General features: G+C 37.6%; 2 protein-coding genes across 2 annotated transcripts in view; one reads left to right on the forward strand and one right to left on the reverse strand.

Annotated features, from left to right (window-relative positions):
• Positions 1-620: 620 nt before the first annotated feature.
• On the reverse strand, positions 621-2572 carry LOC131951202 (sporozoite surface protein 2-like). Its single transcript, XM_059313540.1, has 2 exons — positions 2538-2572; positions 621-1395 (listed from the first exon to the last, which is right to left on the reverse strand). The coding sequence occupies exons 1-2, from the start codon at positions 2570-2572 to the stop codon at positions 621-623; spliced, it is 810 nt and encodes a 269-aa protein (XP_059169523.1).
• A 3474-nt stretch (positions 2573-6046) lies between these two features.
• LOC131951220 (calpain-5) overlaps positions 6047-17490 on the forward strand; it is a 30145-nt gene continuing 18701 nt past the window's right edge. The window contains exon 1 of the mRNA XM_059313561.1: positions 6047-6393. The gene's annotated coding sequence lies outside the window, so the exon portion shown is untranslated. The remainder of the gene's footprint in view (positions 6394-17490) is intronic.

Raw genomic sequence — 17490 nt, forward strand, 5'->3', positions numbered from 1 at the left:
GAGAATCGTAAGAATCGTACAAAGAACTAGTCGCGTTATTACTTAGCAAACTGGGTAGTGAAATCGTACATTAAGTGTTAATACAATTGATTTCTTTTCTAAGTGTTAAAAGAGTTATCTAGCAACCGATCCAGTACATATCCTGCGGTTTTTGTTAGTGAAAAAGCGCCCCACCATCTTGGACAAAAATGGTAGAGCGGATTTTAAACGTCACTAACTCTTTTTTATGTTACACAATCGTAAAATACGCTTTAGTTCAATGGGTTTCTTTTCTTAGTGATATCGGTTATTTATTCCTTAATCCGTTGTGAATTTTTCCGATTTTAGTCTTCGAAAAAGCGGCCCCCCCCCCCTCCCCATCTAGGAAAGCTGGAAAGCGGTTTTTCCGGTCAATGTTTCTTAAAGATATACGTTTTACAGTTACACAATCAAGGAAGAAAACAGTTAAATCAGTATGCAAAGTCTCTCAGCCGTTAAATTTCTTTACTTTGAATGTTTATAATTCAAAACTGCAGCTTAAAATGAGCTTTTAATTTTTTTTCTACCCCTTTTGGCGCCCCCCTAGGGTCGGCGCCCGGGGCGGCCGCCCTCCCCGCCCTCCCCTAGCTACGCCTCTGTCATTAGCATGGCGTAATATTGACTTGTCTTTGCCTGCCGAGATTAAGGACTATTGTTATGAGCGTTCTGTTTTCAGTAATGTTTGGCTTTTCAAAGGTCCGGCTGTAGCGAGTCTGTCTTGTCAAATCAGTGTTTGGCAAGTCAGTATTTGGCAAGTCAGGATTTGGCAAGTAAGGATTTGGCAAGTCAGGATTTGGAAAGTCAGGGTTTGGAAAGTCAGGGTTCGGAAAGTCAGGATTTGGCAAGTCAGGATTTAGTAAGTCAGGATTTTTCAAGTCAGGATTTAGCAAGTCATGGTTTGGCAAGTCAGGATTCGGAAAGACAGGATTTGACAAGTCAGGATCTGGCAAGTCAGGATTTGGCAAGTCAGGATTTGGCAAGTCAGGATTTAGCAAGTCAGGGTTTGGCAAGTCAGGATTTGGAAAGTCAGGGTTTGGAAAGTCATGATTTGGCAAGTCAGGGTTTGGAAAGTCAGGGTTCGGAAAGTCAGGATTTGGCAAGTCAGGATTTAGTAAGTCAGGATTTGGCAAGTCAGGATTTAGCAAGTCAGGATTCGGAAAGTCAGGATTTGGCAAATCAGGATTTGGCAAATCAGGATTTGGCAAGTAAGGATGTGGCAAGTCGGGATTTGGCAAGTCAGGATTTGGCAAGTAAGGATTTGGCAAGTCAGGATTTGGCAAGTCAGGATTTGGCAAGTCAGGATTTGGTAAGTCAGGATTTGGAAAGTCAGGATTTGGAAAGTCAGGATTTGGCAAGTCAGGATGTGGCAAGTAAACCCTCGGGAAACAATGGCTTTTTAATATTATTATTTAAATCAATTTGAAGATAACGGTATTTTGGAGGGAGGAAAAGCAGTCACGCACACACACACATACACACACACACACGCACCCACATACACAGTCACGTTCACAGGTACACTACTACTAACAGATACGCACAAACATAGCCATACATTACAGACACGCATGAAAACAAGCATCCATACGATCTCTCACACAAATGCACCCACACACTTTACAGAAGCACTCACACGTGCATTGACAACAACCTCACACATCCCTATACTACATACACACATATACTTATTTATTCTACGCATCCGCTTACTACATGGCTGTAGATGCAGTTTAGCAATCACTTTAACACATTTTACACCAGTTGTTAACCTTTGACCCACATAATTCTTTACACACCTGTACTTACACAAACTGCCATCACACACATTTTCACACACACATTTTCACACACACCTGCACCTTCACCTGTCCTTCACAAATCTTTAAACAATTGTACCTACAACTGTCCCATACACCTTGTACACACCTACACCTACAACTATCCCACACACCTTTTACACACATGCACCTACAACTGTCCCACACACCTTGTACACACCTTGCACCTACAACTATCCCCACACCCTTTACACACCTGCACCTACAACTGCCCCACACTTTCCCATACACCTGAACCTACAAATGTCCCCCACACAAATCTTTACACACTTGCAACTACAACTGTCAAACACAAATCTTTAAACAATTACACCTAGAATTATCCCACACACCTTTTTACACACATGCACCTACAACTGCCCCACACACATGTTTACATAGTATGTACCCATTATTCCCTCACACACCACACTTCATCTACTAGCCTAGTCTCATACATTTTCACATACATAAAAATCTACACTTCCACACCACACAACCACACAGAAACACACACGTCTACCTGTTCTAAATTTATCCCACGCTGTTTATCACCTTTGACCTTCCACCGCCGAACGTGAGCACATAAAACGATACACATCTCAGCACACAAACTCTAATCTCCTCTCGAGATTATTTTTCTCCCTTCCCCCCCCCCCCCCCCGTGAGCACGTCCACCCTCCACTTCCTTATCTTACTCACCTTCGTCTTTCAATATGTGGGGTGGCAACATGCATGTTTCTTGAACCTTGATTCCAGTAGCTTTAAAGAAAACGAGTTGTAAATAAATCAACCTCGATTCTGTTTCGAAGTGAAGATTTACATTAAAATAAGACTTTGTTATAGAAAAACTTAATTAAAGAGAGACAATTCTAAAATTGTTCAGACACAAATAAAATCTGCAACGATATCAGTTTAAATAAAATATTAAATTAGTTTACACATTCATGAAAATATGTGTTGTATTCGCGAACACCCACACCCAACACAAAGACATAAATATTAAATATGCAACGCACGATGTAGATATTGTCTTTGTGGTCTGGTGGTTGTGAACTCGACTGTGATCCTCAAGGATTCGAGTTCGGATCTCGGTCTGGACTCGTGACTGTAGGACGTCTCTGACATTCTAATGGGTACCGACTCCGTTAGTGCAAAGTGGACCACATAATCTCTTTGTAAGCCGAGGTCAAGATATAAAAACTATGCGCTAAGGATCTTTAGGATATAGAAGATATTATTTACAAGAACAATCACAGCCCATTTATTTGATAACATTATAGCAGACAATAAACTGTAAATATGAATTGACTACAGGCTTTTGTTGTATAATCAATAACACAAACACCAAAAACATGTATGCGTTATACAAAAAACACAAAGGCTAACACCATACACAACACAGTCTTCCACACAACACTAGTTCACCATTGTATATCAACCTAAGGGACATAACCACGTGCATAACACACTGCATCCTATGAGCATCAACAAAGCATTAATTAATTATTTTTTACTCCATACCACACGATCCAACGACCATTATCTCAATGTAATATACTGAGTAACAATAATAAAACAGAAGGCTAATTCATCATTGTTATAGGTATTCACACCTTTCAATTGCCATTACCACGAACGTAACACACATAATCCTATAATCAACAACAAGCACTAATTCACCATTGTATAGCAACAAAAGGGAATTAACCACGTACACAACACACTGAATCTTATAATCAACAAAAACCAATTCACAAGTGTTAACCCAACACTACACAATCCAATAACCATCATCTCAATGTAATACACCGAGTACCAAGAACATCAGCATGGAGCTAATTCACCATTGTTATAGCAATTCACACCATCCAATTATCATAACTACGTAGGGGGGGGGGGGGGGGGGGGGGCTACATAACACACTGAACCCAATAATCCACAACAAGCACTAATTCACAGTTTTTAACCAAACTCTAGATGATCTTAAGGCCATCATTACAATATAATATACAGAATACAAAGATAAACAACAGGGACGTAATTCACAAGTGTTGCACCAACCCACAACACCCCCAAGGGCCATAACCAGGGACATAACATTCTGAATCCTACAAACACAATGAAATCACTAATTCTCCATTGTTAACCAACAATTGACAACAGCGCACCTATACCCACAACATAACACTGGATTCTATCAACACTAAGAAAGCATTAATTAATGCCGTAACAAACATCCCCCTGATGGTGTAGTTTACATTTATCGTGCTATGAACAACACAAATATCATTGTCACTTTTCTCATCGAAAGATGTCAGCAAGTCCAGACAACAGGTGTATGAAGACAGCACCACCTAATCCAACTTATTGTGAAATATATTTCTTTAGTTGATCTATAAATAATGAAATGACGAATTTTCTCTTCTTGAAACCATCGATAATGTTGCAATACGTTTAGGGAATATTTATATAATCCCTGTTAATAATGCTATTTTATTCTCATCTCTCTACAACAAGCACACACACACACACAAAATCCCCCAGAGATAAAATAACTAATTTTCACCCCTCCCTTAAAATAACCTTAAAATGTAACTTAAATATGAAATTTAAATTTTTGAGTTTCTCAAATAACACATTAACACAAAACTGACCATTCCCTTTTCTATAGTGTTAAAATAAAAACCCACGAACCCTTTCAACGTATTTTTAAGTATAGAATCAATATCAGCAGCCACATTTTAAAATAAAAAGTTAACATTATCCTGGTTATAAAAAATACATAAACTGCGAATTTCTTTTTGTTCTTTCTGAGACAGAAATGAGAATGTGGTATAAATAAACTATAAGCACGTGATGGCGTTGTATCAAATTCGTAAACAAGATTCTTTGAAACTAGCATCGTATGTCTAAATAGATGTTAGATAGCCGTGGAGTTGTTATGGGAGTGGGTAACGGATAGCTTATCATAGCGAGTTGCGGGTGTGTTATGTGTATTATGTGTGGGAGATAGTGTGGTAGAGGTGAGTTATCGTGAGTCATGTACTGGTAAGTGTGGTGTTGGTGTGAGGTGTGAGAGTAAATACCCGGTGCGTACATGGGGTGGTGGGGGTGGGGCTTGAAATGGAGTGGACGACGCTGTATAAATCGTGGAGTGGATGACTGTATAAGAGATATAGGGTGAGCTTCAACAAACAAAGAGTTAACAAATGATAGTCAGCAAAGGTGTAGCCTGCATGACGTCATTCCCCCACTTCCTCACCTTCCCACCTCTACTCATACAAAGTAGACAAAGCAACTCGCAACATTCCCACTCTCCTGGCAAACATTGAAATTATTAACTCATGTGATATATATATATATATATATATATATATATATATATATATATATATATGTGTGTGTGTATACATATACATATACATGTATATATATATATATATATATATATATATATATATATATGTATATGTATATACATATATATAAACATATGTGCATGTATATATACATATGGGTTAACGAAGTATTAGAATGGCGAAGTGACCGCTCCAGATTTACAAACTTGATATTAAAATAGTGACTCAAAATACTTAAAGTGTCAGCGATAAAATTTTGGTTTTAAAATAAGTAACGGTATGCAATATTTTAATATTAAGCTCAAAGGCATACATCATCACTATTTTGATGGCCCCATCACGTATCGTCACGAACGTGACTGCCTCTATCACACATCGTCACCAATGTGACGTTCTCTATCACACTTCTTCACGAACGTGACGGCCTTGATCACAGTCCATCACGAATGTGACGGCCCCTATCTCACATTGTCACGAATACAATGGCTCCTGTCACACTTCGTCACAATGTGTCGACCCTTGACTCCAGTCTGTGAAATCATTTACAACATTGTAAGTTTTTTTTTCCATATGATCACACGCTTTATCTTTAAATTTAAAAACGCAATAAAAAGTAAACAATTTAGAGGAAAATATATTGTAGAACACATCCACTTATTTTAAATTTCAACCCCCCCCCCCCTCAGCTCACCCCCTCAACTAGAAACAATTTATTTCTTGTTTACCCTCACTGCCTCGTGCAACTAACGTGCAGTGCGCGAGCCTTCATCTTCCAACCAATCAACATTGAGCAAGTGACCTCCCTCCCTCGTTTCTCCTCACAAACACACATTCCCCCAACCTCCCACACACTTCTTTAAAGAATCCCCACAAAATTTTATCCCCAGTAATGAGGGATACAAACAAAAAGCCATAAAAATAACCCTGTTGTGTTGGTTAAATTTTTCCCCCTTACTTCTTCTAAGCCTCAGACAACCCCAAGCTGTGCGCTACAATGGACTTCTCAGACTAGTGAACTCTTCAACAACAACAAACCCGTGCGTTCACAGTTCTCGCCCCTTACCTCGCTACCTAACTAAAACATTGAGGTGATTTTCACGTGGGATTTTAGTGTTCGTTTATTTTTGTCGTTACGTTCGCTTCACCGGACTGGATTAAGGGGATTTAGGAAAGTGTGTAATTATTTCTAATCGAAGGTAGGTTTATGTTTTGATTATTTGCATTTTACAATAGCAGGTTTGGATGTTTTAGATATCGAAGTCCGATAATAGACTCCCAAAAATAGATCTAGGTGTGTTCAGTATAGATCTAGAGAGTAGTGTAGTAATCTCTACTCATTTTATAATTAGAAATTATAGTTAGGCGTATAGTAAGACTAGGATTGGGGTTGGGGTTAGGAATAGGGTTAGCATTGACATTAGTAAGCCTTAGGTGTATTTTAGTTAACCTTACACCTTGTTGGAGAAGATTCTATTATCGGACACTAGTATAAAAATTCCCCCACAGGTTTCAAACATAAATGATACGTGGCTCTCTGTTGTCTTTTTAAATTCTTTATTTGTCTTAAGAGCTGTCTATAGCTAGGCTTAAAAAAAAACCAAAGATAAGTTAGCAAGTCTTGTCATTCAATTAAATAGAAATTTTGTTTCGTTTTCATTTTTAATGATAAGCTTGTAACAAACAAGAAAACACCCAATCTTTTGGCTTAGTTTAAGCCGATTTTAAGCGGATTAAAAAATGTGTTTGTCGCTTCTGTGTGTCCAGTTAAACTAAACATATTATTGTAATAGCCAAGCTTTATCCTGTGGGCTTTTTAAAATCCATTTTTCTAAAAATAAAGATCTATGTTAAGACAAGAAGTTCCGTAAGGCAGAAGAAGTAGAGTAGACCTCGGAATGACAGGCGATCCTGTAGTGAGCCCTATGCCCAGTCATTTATACTGTTTCAGTGAGGTCACCATCACCGCATATTTATTTAAGCCATTGGCGTCGCTAGTTCGGGTGTCACCCGGTGCTGCACTTTGTGGTGTCATCCCCCCCCCCCAAGAAACAAAGAATATGTATATATATATATATATATATATATATATATATATATATATAATATATATATATATATATATATATATATATAATGTGTGTGTGTGTATCTGCCTAAATAGGCCTGTAATTTAAATATTTGCCACATACGCGTACATGTATGTTTATAAGCTTTAACCACTGCAGACTTATAGTAACGAAGTTTATCTTTAATCTGTTAATAATACAGTTTGATGTAGGATTGTTTTCTCTGAAGTTAGCACGCTTTCGTCATGGTGTCACTCCAACTCACATGAAATAATTGTCGATATGTACCTAAAAGACTATGTAACTTTAATTAATAAAGAATTTTTTCTTCTGAAAATTTTGCAAATTTTTGCCTTGGTGTTACCCTCCTATGATTTAAGCCCATGTTTCAACAATTAAAAATATATAAAACAAAAATAAAGCTCAGATCTACATTATTTAAAATCTACCACTACACAGAGAACATGATGTCTGGGTATATAAGGACGTCTAGCCGGGGGGGGGGGTGGGGGGGCAAAATGAGAAAAATATACAATACAATTAAAGAATATTATGTACTTTAACCAGCGTCCGCCCCCGGAAATTTATGTGCGCCTACCCCCTCGGAAAATTTCAAGTGATCCCCTCTCTCTCCCCCCCCCCCAACCCACCCATCCTCGGGAGAAAAAAAAGACACATGGCTTACCTTTTCGTGAGGTCAGATAGACCCTAATATTTACCAATTCCCCCAGTGTTTATCAACGTAAAGGGTAATTAAGTTAAACTAATTAAAGCACACTTTGGAAAGAAAAAAAAAAAGAAAATTGAAGTTGATAAACACCATTCCTATTTTTCTAATTGAAGAACCTCCATGGTTGTATTATTGTAAACATATTTTATGTAACATTTAGTGGAGAAAGTAAAGATTTCTCTAACGACCTAAAGATCCATTGGGCAGATGAAGTGGAGTTCACATGTTTCTTGACCTCGGCATATAAAAGGATAATGTGGTCAGCACTATACCCAGTAGCCTTTACTTTTCCTAACGTGAGTTAGGTACCCTTCAGAACTGGGTGTACTCAGTGACGTTTCACTAACTTAAATCCGGATTCTAACTCGAAACTATCGGGTTAGCAGTCTAGAGCTCCACCGATAGGCCACGCCGTCCCATATGTAACATTTAGCAAGGCTATTTTAGTTATAAAGTGTTTTTATAAGTAGTTTATATCATGTCTTGTATAGAAAATCACAACCCTCTTTTTCCGTTTGTACCGAAGACACATGGGGCAGATGAAGTAGACTGGGCAGATGAAGTAGACTTCATCTGTTTCAATGACCTCGGCATACAAGGGAACAATGTGGTCATCACTATACCCAGCTCTACCGCTAACCCACTCCGTCCCATGTATAAAAAATACCAAGCTGTTATTTCAATGTTATAATGAAAGCCATCTAAAACTGACGTTCAGCTTTGTTCGTGTATGTAAAGGGAAAAAAATTTAAGCTAAGCATGCGGGGAATTACTGGGTCACATGCGGGTTACCTGTAAACACACACATGGGAAGATTGTAAAACTATGTGATGAGTAAGCTCGCTGTTGTATAGCACGTGAATACTTCACTGTGCAGTGTCTATGTTAGAAGAATTTTAACTTGTATAAAGTCTATGAGCACATATTGATTACATGAATTTAAACTAGTTTATCATGTATAATGATTATGTGTAGATATTGGTTAAACGTATTTAAACTAGTTTAGTTAAAGTGTATTTGATTTTATTGGTTACGCGTAATTAGATTAGTTTATTATTGTATAAAGTATATATTGTTGATGTATCTTAACTAATTCATCTGTGTCTAAAGCCTATGTACTCATACTACTAAACGTATTTAAACGAGTTTAGTTATCCTTGTATAAAGTGTATGTGCTCATAATGTTGAGAGGTTTCTAAACTAGCTTAACTGTGTCTAAAGTCATATTGATTAAACGTATTCAAACTTATGTTATTATTGTATAAAGTGTATGTGCTTATATTGGTTACACGTAATTTAACTAGCTTGTCTATGTGGCTAAAGTCTGTTTGCTGTTATGGTTTTACACGTATTTTAACTACCTTGTCTAGGTCTAGAGTCTATGTGCTTATGTTGGTTAAAGGTAATTTGGTCTCTGTGTCCCGAATCTATGCTCATAGTAAATACTATTATTTTTAACTACTGTGCCAATGTCCAGGGTATATGTGCTTATATTGGTTACACCTATTTTAACTAGCTTGTCTATGTTCAGAGTATATCTGCTAATATAGGCTAAACGTATCTAAACTATTTTGCCTTTATCCAGGGTATATGGGCTAAACGTACTTTAACTACTTTGTCTATATCCAGGGTATATGTGCACATATTGTTTACACGTGGTTTAACTATATTGACTATATCCAATGTATATTTTCTCATATTGGTTACTATTACTTTTAACTACTTTGTCTATGTCTAGGGTATATGTGCACATACTCATTACACGTATTTAAAGTGCTGGTTTGTGTGTCCAGAGTCTGCAGGCTTATTAAGATTTTACCCTAATGAATTAGTGATTTTAAAACTCTAGTCTTACCTGGCTAATTCAGGTGAGCCAGCAATCGAAGTCTCTAATGGGGGCGGGGCTTGTCTGATCGTCATTTTTGAACTCTACGGCGTCTATAAAAATAATGGCTATTTTAAAATTCTATAAATATCTAATCGGGAGGGGGGGGGGGGGGGGGCTAGTAATTACGTGCTGTCGTCGGTCGTCAGTTATTAGAATCTGCTGGTATGAAGCAGTTTTAGATATTAGAATCTGGTAATACACAGCAGTTTTAGATATTAGAAACTGGTGATACACAACAGTTTTAGATATTAGAATCTGCTGTTATATAGCAGTTTTTTATATTAGAATCTGTCAGACTGTATATATCGTTAGAACCTACTAACATACAGTACTTTTACATATAGTCGGAATCTATCAACAGACATTACTTGTAAATGATGACATAATCTATTCACGAATAGCTCTTTTACATATTGGTTGTTTAAATCCTCCACCATAAACTAAATTAAGAACGCAGAAGAAAAAGAAGGTAGAATCTATTTATAGACAGCCATTTGCTTGTTGGTAGAGTGTATTCACAAATAGCACTTTTACATGATGTCAGAATCTATTTATAGACAGTACTCTTATGACATTAAAGTAATTAAAGCTTCATCTTAGTTGGGGAAAAAAAAGGCAAACTCGTGCATTCCCAGCCACTTTTTAATTAAGATATAGGGCCTATAGTTTCTAGAGTGCTACTAACTAGGCCGTCCACTGTTTCAACATTCTAGTTACCGTCCATTACTTTAGCCGTCCATTGTTACTTTGGCCGTCCATTGTTCTTTCTGTTGCTGATGTGTTTAATAATGTATTTATCTAATAACCTTCCACCGTCCAGATCCCCACCCTCATATTCTCCCTCCCCCACCGCCCAGACCCCCCACCCTCATATTCCCCTCTCTCCCACTGCCCAGACCCCCCCACCCTCATATCCCCCCCACCCTCACCATCCCATCCTGTGAGTTATCACTCACCTGCCACTCTGGTTACTTCCCTTTAAAAACTAGCTTTAAACATTCATATGACCTTGACCCCCAACACGCTTCCACAGACATTACCATTTGCTTGGGTTCTGAAGGAGTAGGAGGGGGGGGGGGGGACTAGTTGTGTATGTGTTAAATCAGTGGCAGGTTTTAGAGGGTGGTAGAGCTGTTGTGCATGAGGCCCTATTTGCCTATGTATTTGTTTATATTTCTCCTTAAAATATGAAGCTGTTTTTTTTTTAAATCATTTAAAACATTAGGCCACATTGTCAAAATATGAAAATGGCTTCTAAGTAAGTAAATAAACCTATGTGTACGCGTTATAATATACTGACCAATCGTTTTTGGTAATTACATAGTGGGTTGTTTTTTTTTTGACAATAGGGCAGTAGAGTAGTCCAGGGGATTTTTTGGTTGATCTTTTAGGCATCTCTTCAGTAGTGGGCACCGCCCCCTCAGGAATATGTTTACCTATCCCCCCCCCCCCCCCCCGAGGAGCGAAAGCATATTTATATAGAAAATATATGCTTTTACCCATGTCCGTGTGTCCCCCCTCCTCGGAAAATATAGTCCACTCCCCCCCCCCCCCCCCCCCGAAAGTTTCAAGTGCCTCTCCCCCAACCACGGAGAAAACAATCTGAAAGAAACACTGTTGTTTATGTGTTGTTTTATTGATATCGCTGTACGCAGTGTTTATTTACGGCATCTTCTTGGTGTGAAATGGCTGCACCACCCTGCCTTTGTGCACAGCCCCCCCCCTCTTCGTGCATAGACCTCCCCCCCCCTTCTTTTTTCGTGCACAGCACCCCCCTTCCCTCCCCTGACGAATTAAAAAAAACTTACATTTTTTGTAGAAAATGTATACTTAAACCATAGTCCGCCCCCCCCCCCCCGCCCCTTTCTGCAAGTTGCAAGTCCTCCCACAAGTCGGAGAAAAATATCTGAAAGAAACCCTGGCTGTTTATGAATTAGGGTCAAACAGGGTTTTGTGTTAGTGTGTAAATATCAGGGTTAGTGTAAGGGTGTAAATATCAGGGTTAGTGTAAGGGTGTAAATATCATGGTTAGTGTAAGGGTGTAAATATCAGGGTTAGTGTAAGGGTGTAAATATCATGGTTAGTGTACGGGTGTAAATATCAGGGTTAGTGTAAGGGTGTAAATATTAGGGTTAGTGTTAGGGTGTAAATATCAGGGTTAGTGTAAGGGTGTAAATATCAGGGTTAGTGTAAGGGTGTAAATATCATGGTTAGTGTAAGGGTGTAAATATCAGGGTTAGTGTAAGGGTGTAAATATCATGGTTAGTGTACGGGTGTAAATATCAGGGTTAGTGTAAGGGTGTAAATATTAGGGTTAGTGTTAGGGTGTAAATATCAGGGTTAGTGTAAGGGTGTAAATATCAGGGTTAGTGTAAGGGTGTAAATATTATGGTTAGTGTAAGGGTGTAAATATCATGGTTAGTGTTAGTGTGTAAATATCAGGGTTAGTGTAAGGGTGTAAATATTAGGGTTAGTGTTAGTGTGTAAATATCAGGGTTAGTGTAAGGGTGTAAATATTAGGGTTAGTGTTAGTGTGTAAATATCAGGGTTAGTGTAAGGGTGTAAATATCAGGGTTTGTGTTAGTGTGTAAATATCAGGGTTAGTGTAAGGGTGTAAATATCAGGGTTAGTGTAAGGGTGTAAATATTATGGTTAGTGTAAGGGTGTAAATATTAGGGTTAGTGTTAGTGTGTAAATATTAGGGTTAGTGTAAGGGTGTAAATATCAGGGTTAGTGTAAGGGTGTAAATATCATGGTTAGTGTAAGGGTGTAAATATTAGGGTTAGTGTTAGTGTGTAAATATCAGGGTTAGTGTAAGGGTGTAAATATCATGGTTAGTGTAAGGGTGTAAATATTAGGGTTAGTGTAAGGGTGTAAATTTTAGGGTTAGTGTTAGTGTGTAAATATCAGGGTTAGTGTAAGGGTGTAAATATCAGGGTTAGTGTAAGGGTGTAAATATCAGGGTTAGTGTTAGAGTACGGATGCCAGCAGAGAAATAAAAACGTGGAATCGATAGAGAATTTTTTTTTAAAAGTACCAAAACAGTATAATTAATACACATTTAATTAAGTCCTTTTTTATTTTACATGTTTAGGCTTAAACCCAAAATAGTTTAAAATAAAATCCAGTTTTCTTCTAGAATTCTAGATCTCTATAAAAGTAGGAACTAAAAAAAACTACGAAACAGTTAACATCTGGGAAATTCGGGTTGCTCCAGCTGATTCGTCTATTTTTAGACCACAACGGCCGCTGATTGGCCCGTGTAATCTAAAATTAGAAACATCGACAGTGGAGGTCGCGTGCGCTTGTTTTCTCCCCTTTCCTTCTCTCTCTCTCTCTCTCTACCCTAGCCGTCTGCGCGTCTTAACCGCTGTGAGTTGAACTCTAACCTCGGATTTCAGTAGCAGAGAACAACAAAAGTCTGGATTGGTGAGCAATCGTGTGTCTTTCTTTCACGCCAACCTTTATGTTGTCCAGTGTTTCTTCCAGACTTTTTTCTCCGGGGGGGCACTTGAAATTTTCGGGGGGGCGGTAGACTTTCTTCGGGGGGGCGGACACTGTTAAAAGTATATATTTTCTATATAAACTATATAAATTTCATTTCGTTCGGGGGGGCGGTAAAAATTTTTCGGGGGGGCTTCGCCCCCCCGAAGAGATGCCTGGAAGAAACTCTGATGTTGTCTTGTGTCTACACACAGTCAAATGCCAAATGTGCTGGTGGTATAGTCTAATCACCAAAGACGTATAGACGCTGAAATAGAAGATTCTTAAAAATCGTGTTAGGTTTTTGTCGTAAATTTGTGTGTTATGTTTTAGTTCATGCTGGAGTTATCGTGAGGTCAGTACCGGTCATTCTAACCTTTCTTCATTGCATTGCTTCATAGGAAAAAAAAATAGGGTAGTGTTGAAGTTAAGGTTTGGTAATTATAAATAATTTTTAAAAATAATTTATATTGCAATACGGATTAGATCTTGAATTAGGCTAAAGGTAAAGCTAGGTGTTTATGAGGAGGGGGTGAGTATGTACCTTTTTAAAACATAAAACGAAAAAAAATTTCAAGTTTTTTTTTTGTTTTTTTTTTTTTTTTAATTCATAGAGGTAATTTAACATAGTTTTAAATAATAATTTCTGCATGCTGTCTGCGTTAGACTCTATTCAAGTAATGATTGAAATTAGCTCCCTCCACAGCTTTAAAATGAACCCTAAAACAGAAATAAACAAACCAGAGAACCCGTTTTTTGACTGCTAACGCTAAAATTAGACCACGTAATGACTAAGTTACAGCCAATCTTTTCTTTGTACGGTCAAGGTTGTCACAATAAAGGGGGGGGGGATAGAAAACAAAGAGTTTCTGTCGAGAAATTGTTCATTTAACACGTCACACAGTCCTGAAATATCGAAGGTCAAAGGTGATCTGACTTGTGACTCAAATTTGATCCCACCCCTTTCTTTCTAATCGCTAGTTGGAACTGAGAATAATACAACTCTTCGTTTTGTGGGAAGCGTTGTAGAAAACATTACTTTACCTGTAGCTTGTACAAAAATGGTTGTCCTAAATTAGTTTCAAACAAAGGTTTTGTCAACAAAATTAAACGCCTTCAAAAAAAAAATTAAAAAAAAAAATACATAAATAAAATACAGATATAAAACCAAAAAGGTGTTTTGATCACATGGGTTCCATTTTGTCACGCAGGGTTTCATAATAATAGTCACTCGGAAGTCCCATTTAGTCACGTCAGTCTCATTAGTCATGTTAAATAGTTGATTGTCTAACTTGTGAGTAGTGTCCCGTTGTCAGAGTTATGTCACCATCACCCTGAAGGAGCAGAGTGACAAAACCATCAACAGTGATATTGTCCGAATTACTGAAACAAATTTGTAACATTGAGAATTACCACAGACCTGGATTGTAGTTTGATTTACTCAGATACAAATTATTATGGTCAAATTTTTGAAACATAAACTTATATTTCGTGTACTAAATCAATATAAAACACATTCTTTACAGTTTGGTTTACTAAAAAACTATGACAATATTTTAGAAACATAAACTTATGTTTTGTGGACTGAAATAATATAGTGACAGTTAACAAAACACATATATGCAGTTTGATTTATTACAATAGAAATTTGGTCAAATTTTTAAAACATAAACAATGTAGTGATAGTTTGATTTTCAAAGATAATATCACTGAACATAATATCAATTTTGATTAACGAAAATAAAGTTCATTTATTTTACTCTGCTTATTAATATTAATGTATACCACCATACCCCCCCCCCCCCCTTACCACCAATTCCCCCCCCCCCCCTCCCACTTCACACAATGACATGCTTTCGTTGAAAAGCCTCAGTCTTTAAAGCATAACTATGTCTTTTATTATACCCAGCAAAGTTCAACACTCTTTGTCATTTATCGACGCCTAATTTGAAACTATATTTGTGAAATTCTGATAAAGATGAGAAAATTATTGCGAAATCCAAAAATTCAATTTGGCCGTGTAGTTTTCTTTTACTGAAATATTGATTAAAACCCCAGTACATTTAGAAGACGATGATTTTGTTTAACTATAAAATTTACATTCTCCAATAAAGACATTATGGGAAGGCGTGATCGAATAGTAGAGCATGCGACTGTTAACCTGAAAGTCTCGAGTTCGATTCCAAAAAGCGTCCACGAGCCCACCCAGGTGTGATGGGTACATAATACATATACACCAGTTAGGGAAAGTAAAGGCAGCTGGGCATGGTACTGATCATTAATATAGACAGTACTTTTAAACTTGAGGATAAGTGAAATAATGTACTTGCATACAAACTTATCAGATATTAAGATTCAGGATGATCTTAAAAATAGCATTATTGATCAGAACGATGATTATAATATTTTAGACTGTAATTTGTGTAAAATTTAAACTAAATTTGTGCACGAGTTCTTGTACAGAGTTATGTTTTAGTTTCTTTCATTTAGTGTAGATAACAAATATTCGCTCATTAGCAATAATCACTACATTGAAAAAGTGTAGGTTCATTGAGAATAGAAGACCAGTATTTCTTCCAGCCTTTTTTATACGGGGGAGGGGGGGGGGGCACTTGATATTTTCGGGGTTGTGGGGGGGGGGTGGACTGCATTTCCCGGAAGGAGGGGGGGGGGGGCGGACACTGGTAAAAGCATATGTTTTCTATTTAATTTCCATTTCTTTTGGGAAGTGGGGAGGGGTGGGGGGGGGGGGTAAACTTTCTTCGGGGGTGACGGTGGGTGGGTTCTGCCTGGAAGAAACTTTGTAGAAGAAAGCCTAACTAAATGGACGGCGTGGTCGGATGGTAGAGCGTACGACTTATAACCCGAAAGGAGAGTTCGCATACCGGCTTGTGTCCACAGGACGTTTCTGAGTTCACTCAGCTTTTATGGGTAACCCGACCTAAATTAGAGAAAATTATCGTCTGCGCATAGTACTGACCAGACTATCCCTTCATTTCCCGAGGTCATACAAAAAATGAACTCAGCTTCATTCGGCCCGTGGAACGCCTTTTTAAAAACGATAACTTGAATTACGTATACGCAAACTTGGGGTTTTTCTGGCAAATGAAGACAGTGTAGGATGCTTAGCTAAAGACGACATTTCTCTCATCAGCTAAGCTGGAAAGCAAGGAGTGTCTGTTATCACAAACACAAACATTCACAACAACACGTCCTTTTTACCAAGAGGTCTGTAAGTAGGTCACCAACTTCTCGTACTTGCCAGCTAGTATTTTTCAAACCAAACGAGAACACATGTATCGAATTGGTAAAAAAAAACAATTAGAAAAGTTACTTCCGCTATTGCAAAATTGTTTAAAAACGTAAAGAATGCTATTGATACACTATTAGAGTAGGCTAGCTTAAAAAAATATAGCCTACGTTTAATTGTGTTTTTTTTGTTGTTGTTTGATGAAGCGTACACTTTGTTATTATGTATTCCAATCTGCAACAAGTTGTCTTAAACGTAGTTACAATAATTAATATATTATATTATTAAAAGCACTGGACTACTGTTATTTAATTGTATTCTCTTATTAGAATTTTTAAAATAATTGTTGCATTTCGAGTACACGTGGTATTTTAAAATCTTGAAGCGAGGTCTAGAAACAAATAGCCAACATATTTTTCTGGTCAACAATGAGAATCATGCTCAAGTTATTTCAGTTCGGAAAATTATCTCTCCCTGGCTCACGAGATTTCAAAATTTAAGCGAGAGAGAGCGAGACTTACAAGCCCTATTTGACCCACAATTGATTTTTATTTTTTTCTATAGCTTGTAAAACCTCTCCTCACCCGTCTCCTTACGAGACACTTGTGGTGTTTCTCCTAATTCGGCCACTACGTCACTATGTTCTACTTGTCTAAAAAAATGTGTCAGAAACACACACACATACACACACACATACACACACACAGACACAAGAACACATTTCTTCTCTCCAACAGATATTATGGTGACTAGATCCAAATCCAAGCAACTACGTCACTGTGTCCTACGTGTCTAAAAATAAATGTGTCAGAAACACACACAAAAAATAAAAAAAATTAAATTTAAAAAAAAAAAGGTTTTCTCCCCAACAGATAT

The sequence above is a fragment of the Physella acuta genome, unplaced genomic scaffold, assembly GCF_028476545.2.
Source record: "Physella acuta isolate Inbredline_101_S28 unplaced genomic scaffold, ASM2847654v3 ptg000804l, whole genome shotgun sequence".
In the NCBI taxonomy this organism is placed as follows: Eukaryota; Metazoa; Mollusca; class Gastropoda; family Physidae; genus Physella; species Physella acuta.

Excerpts from the sequence above, each read along its gene's own strand:
- LOC131951202 (XM_059313540.1), bottom strand. The coding sequence starts at position 2,572 with ATGCATGTTGCCACCCCACATATTGAAAGACGAAG. Across the intron at positions 1,396-2,537 it reads CCACATATTGAAAGACGAAG|GGTTTACTTGCCACATCCTG; the intron begins GTGAGTAAGATA and ends TTGTTTCCCGAG.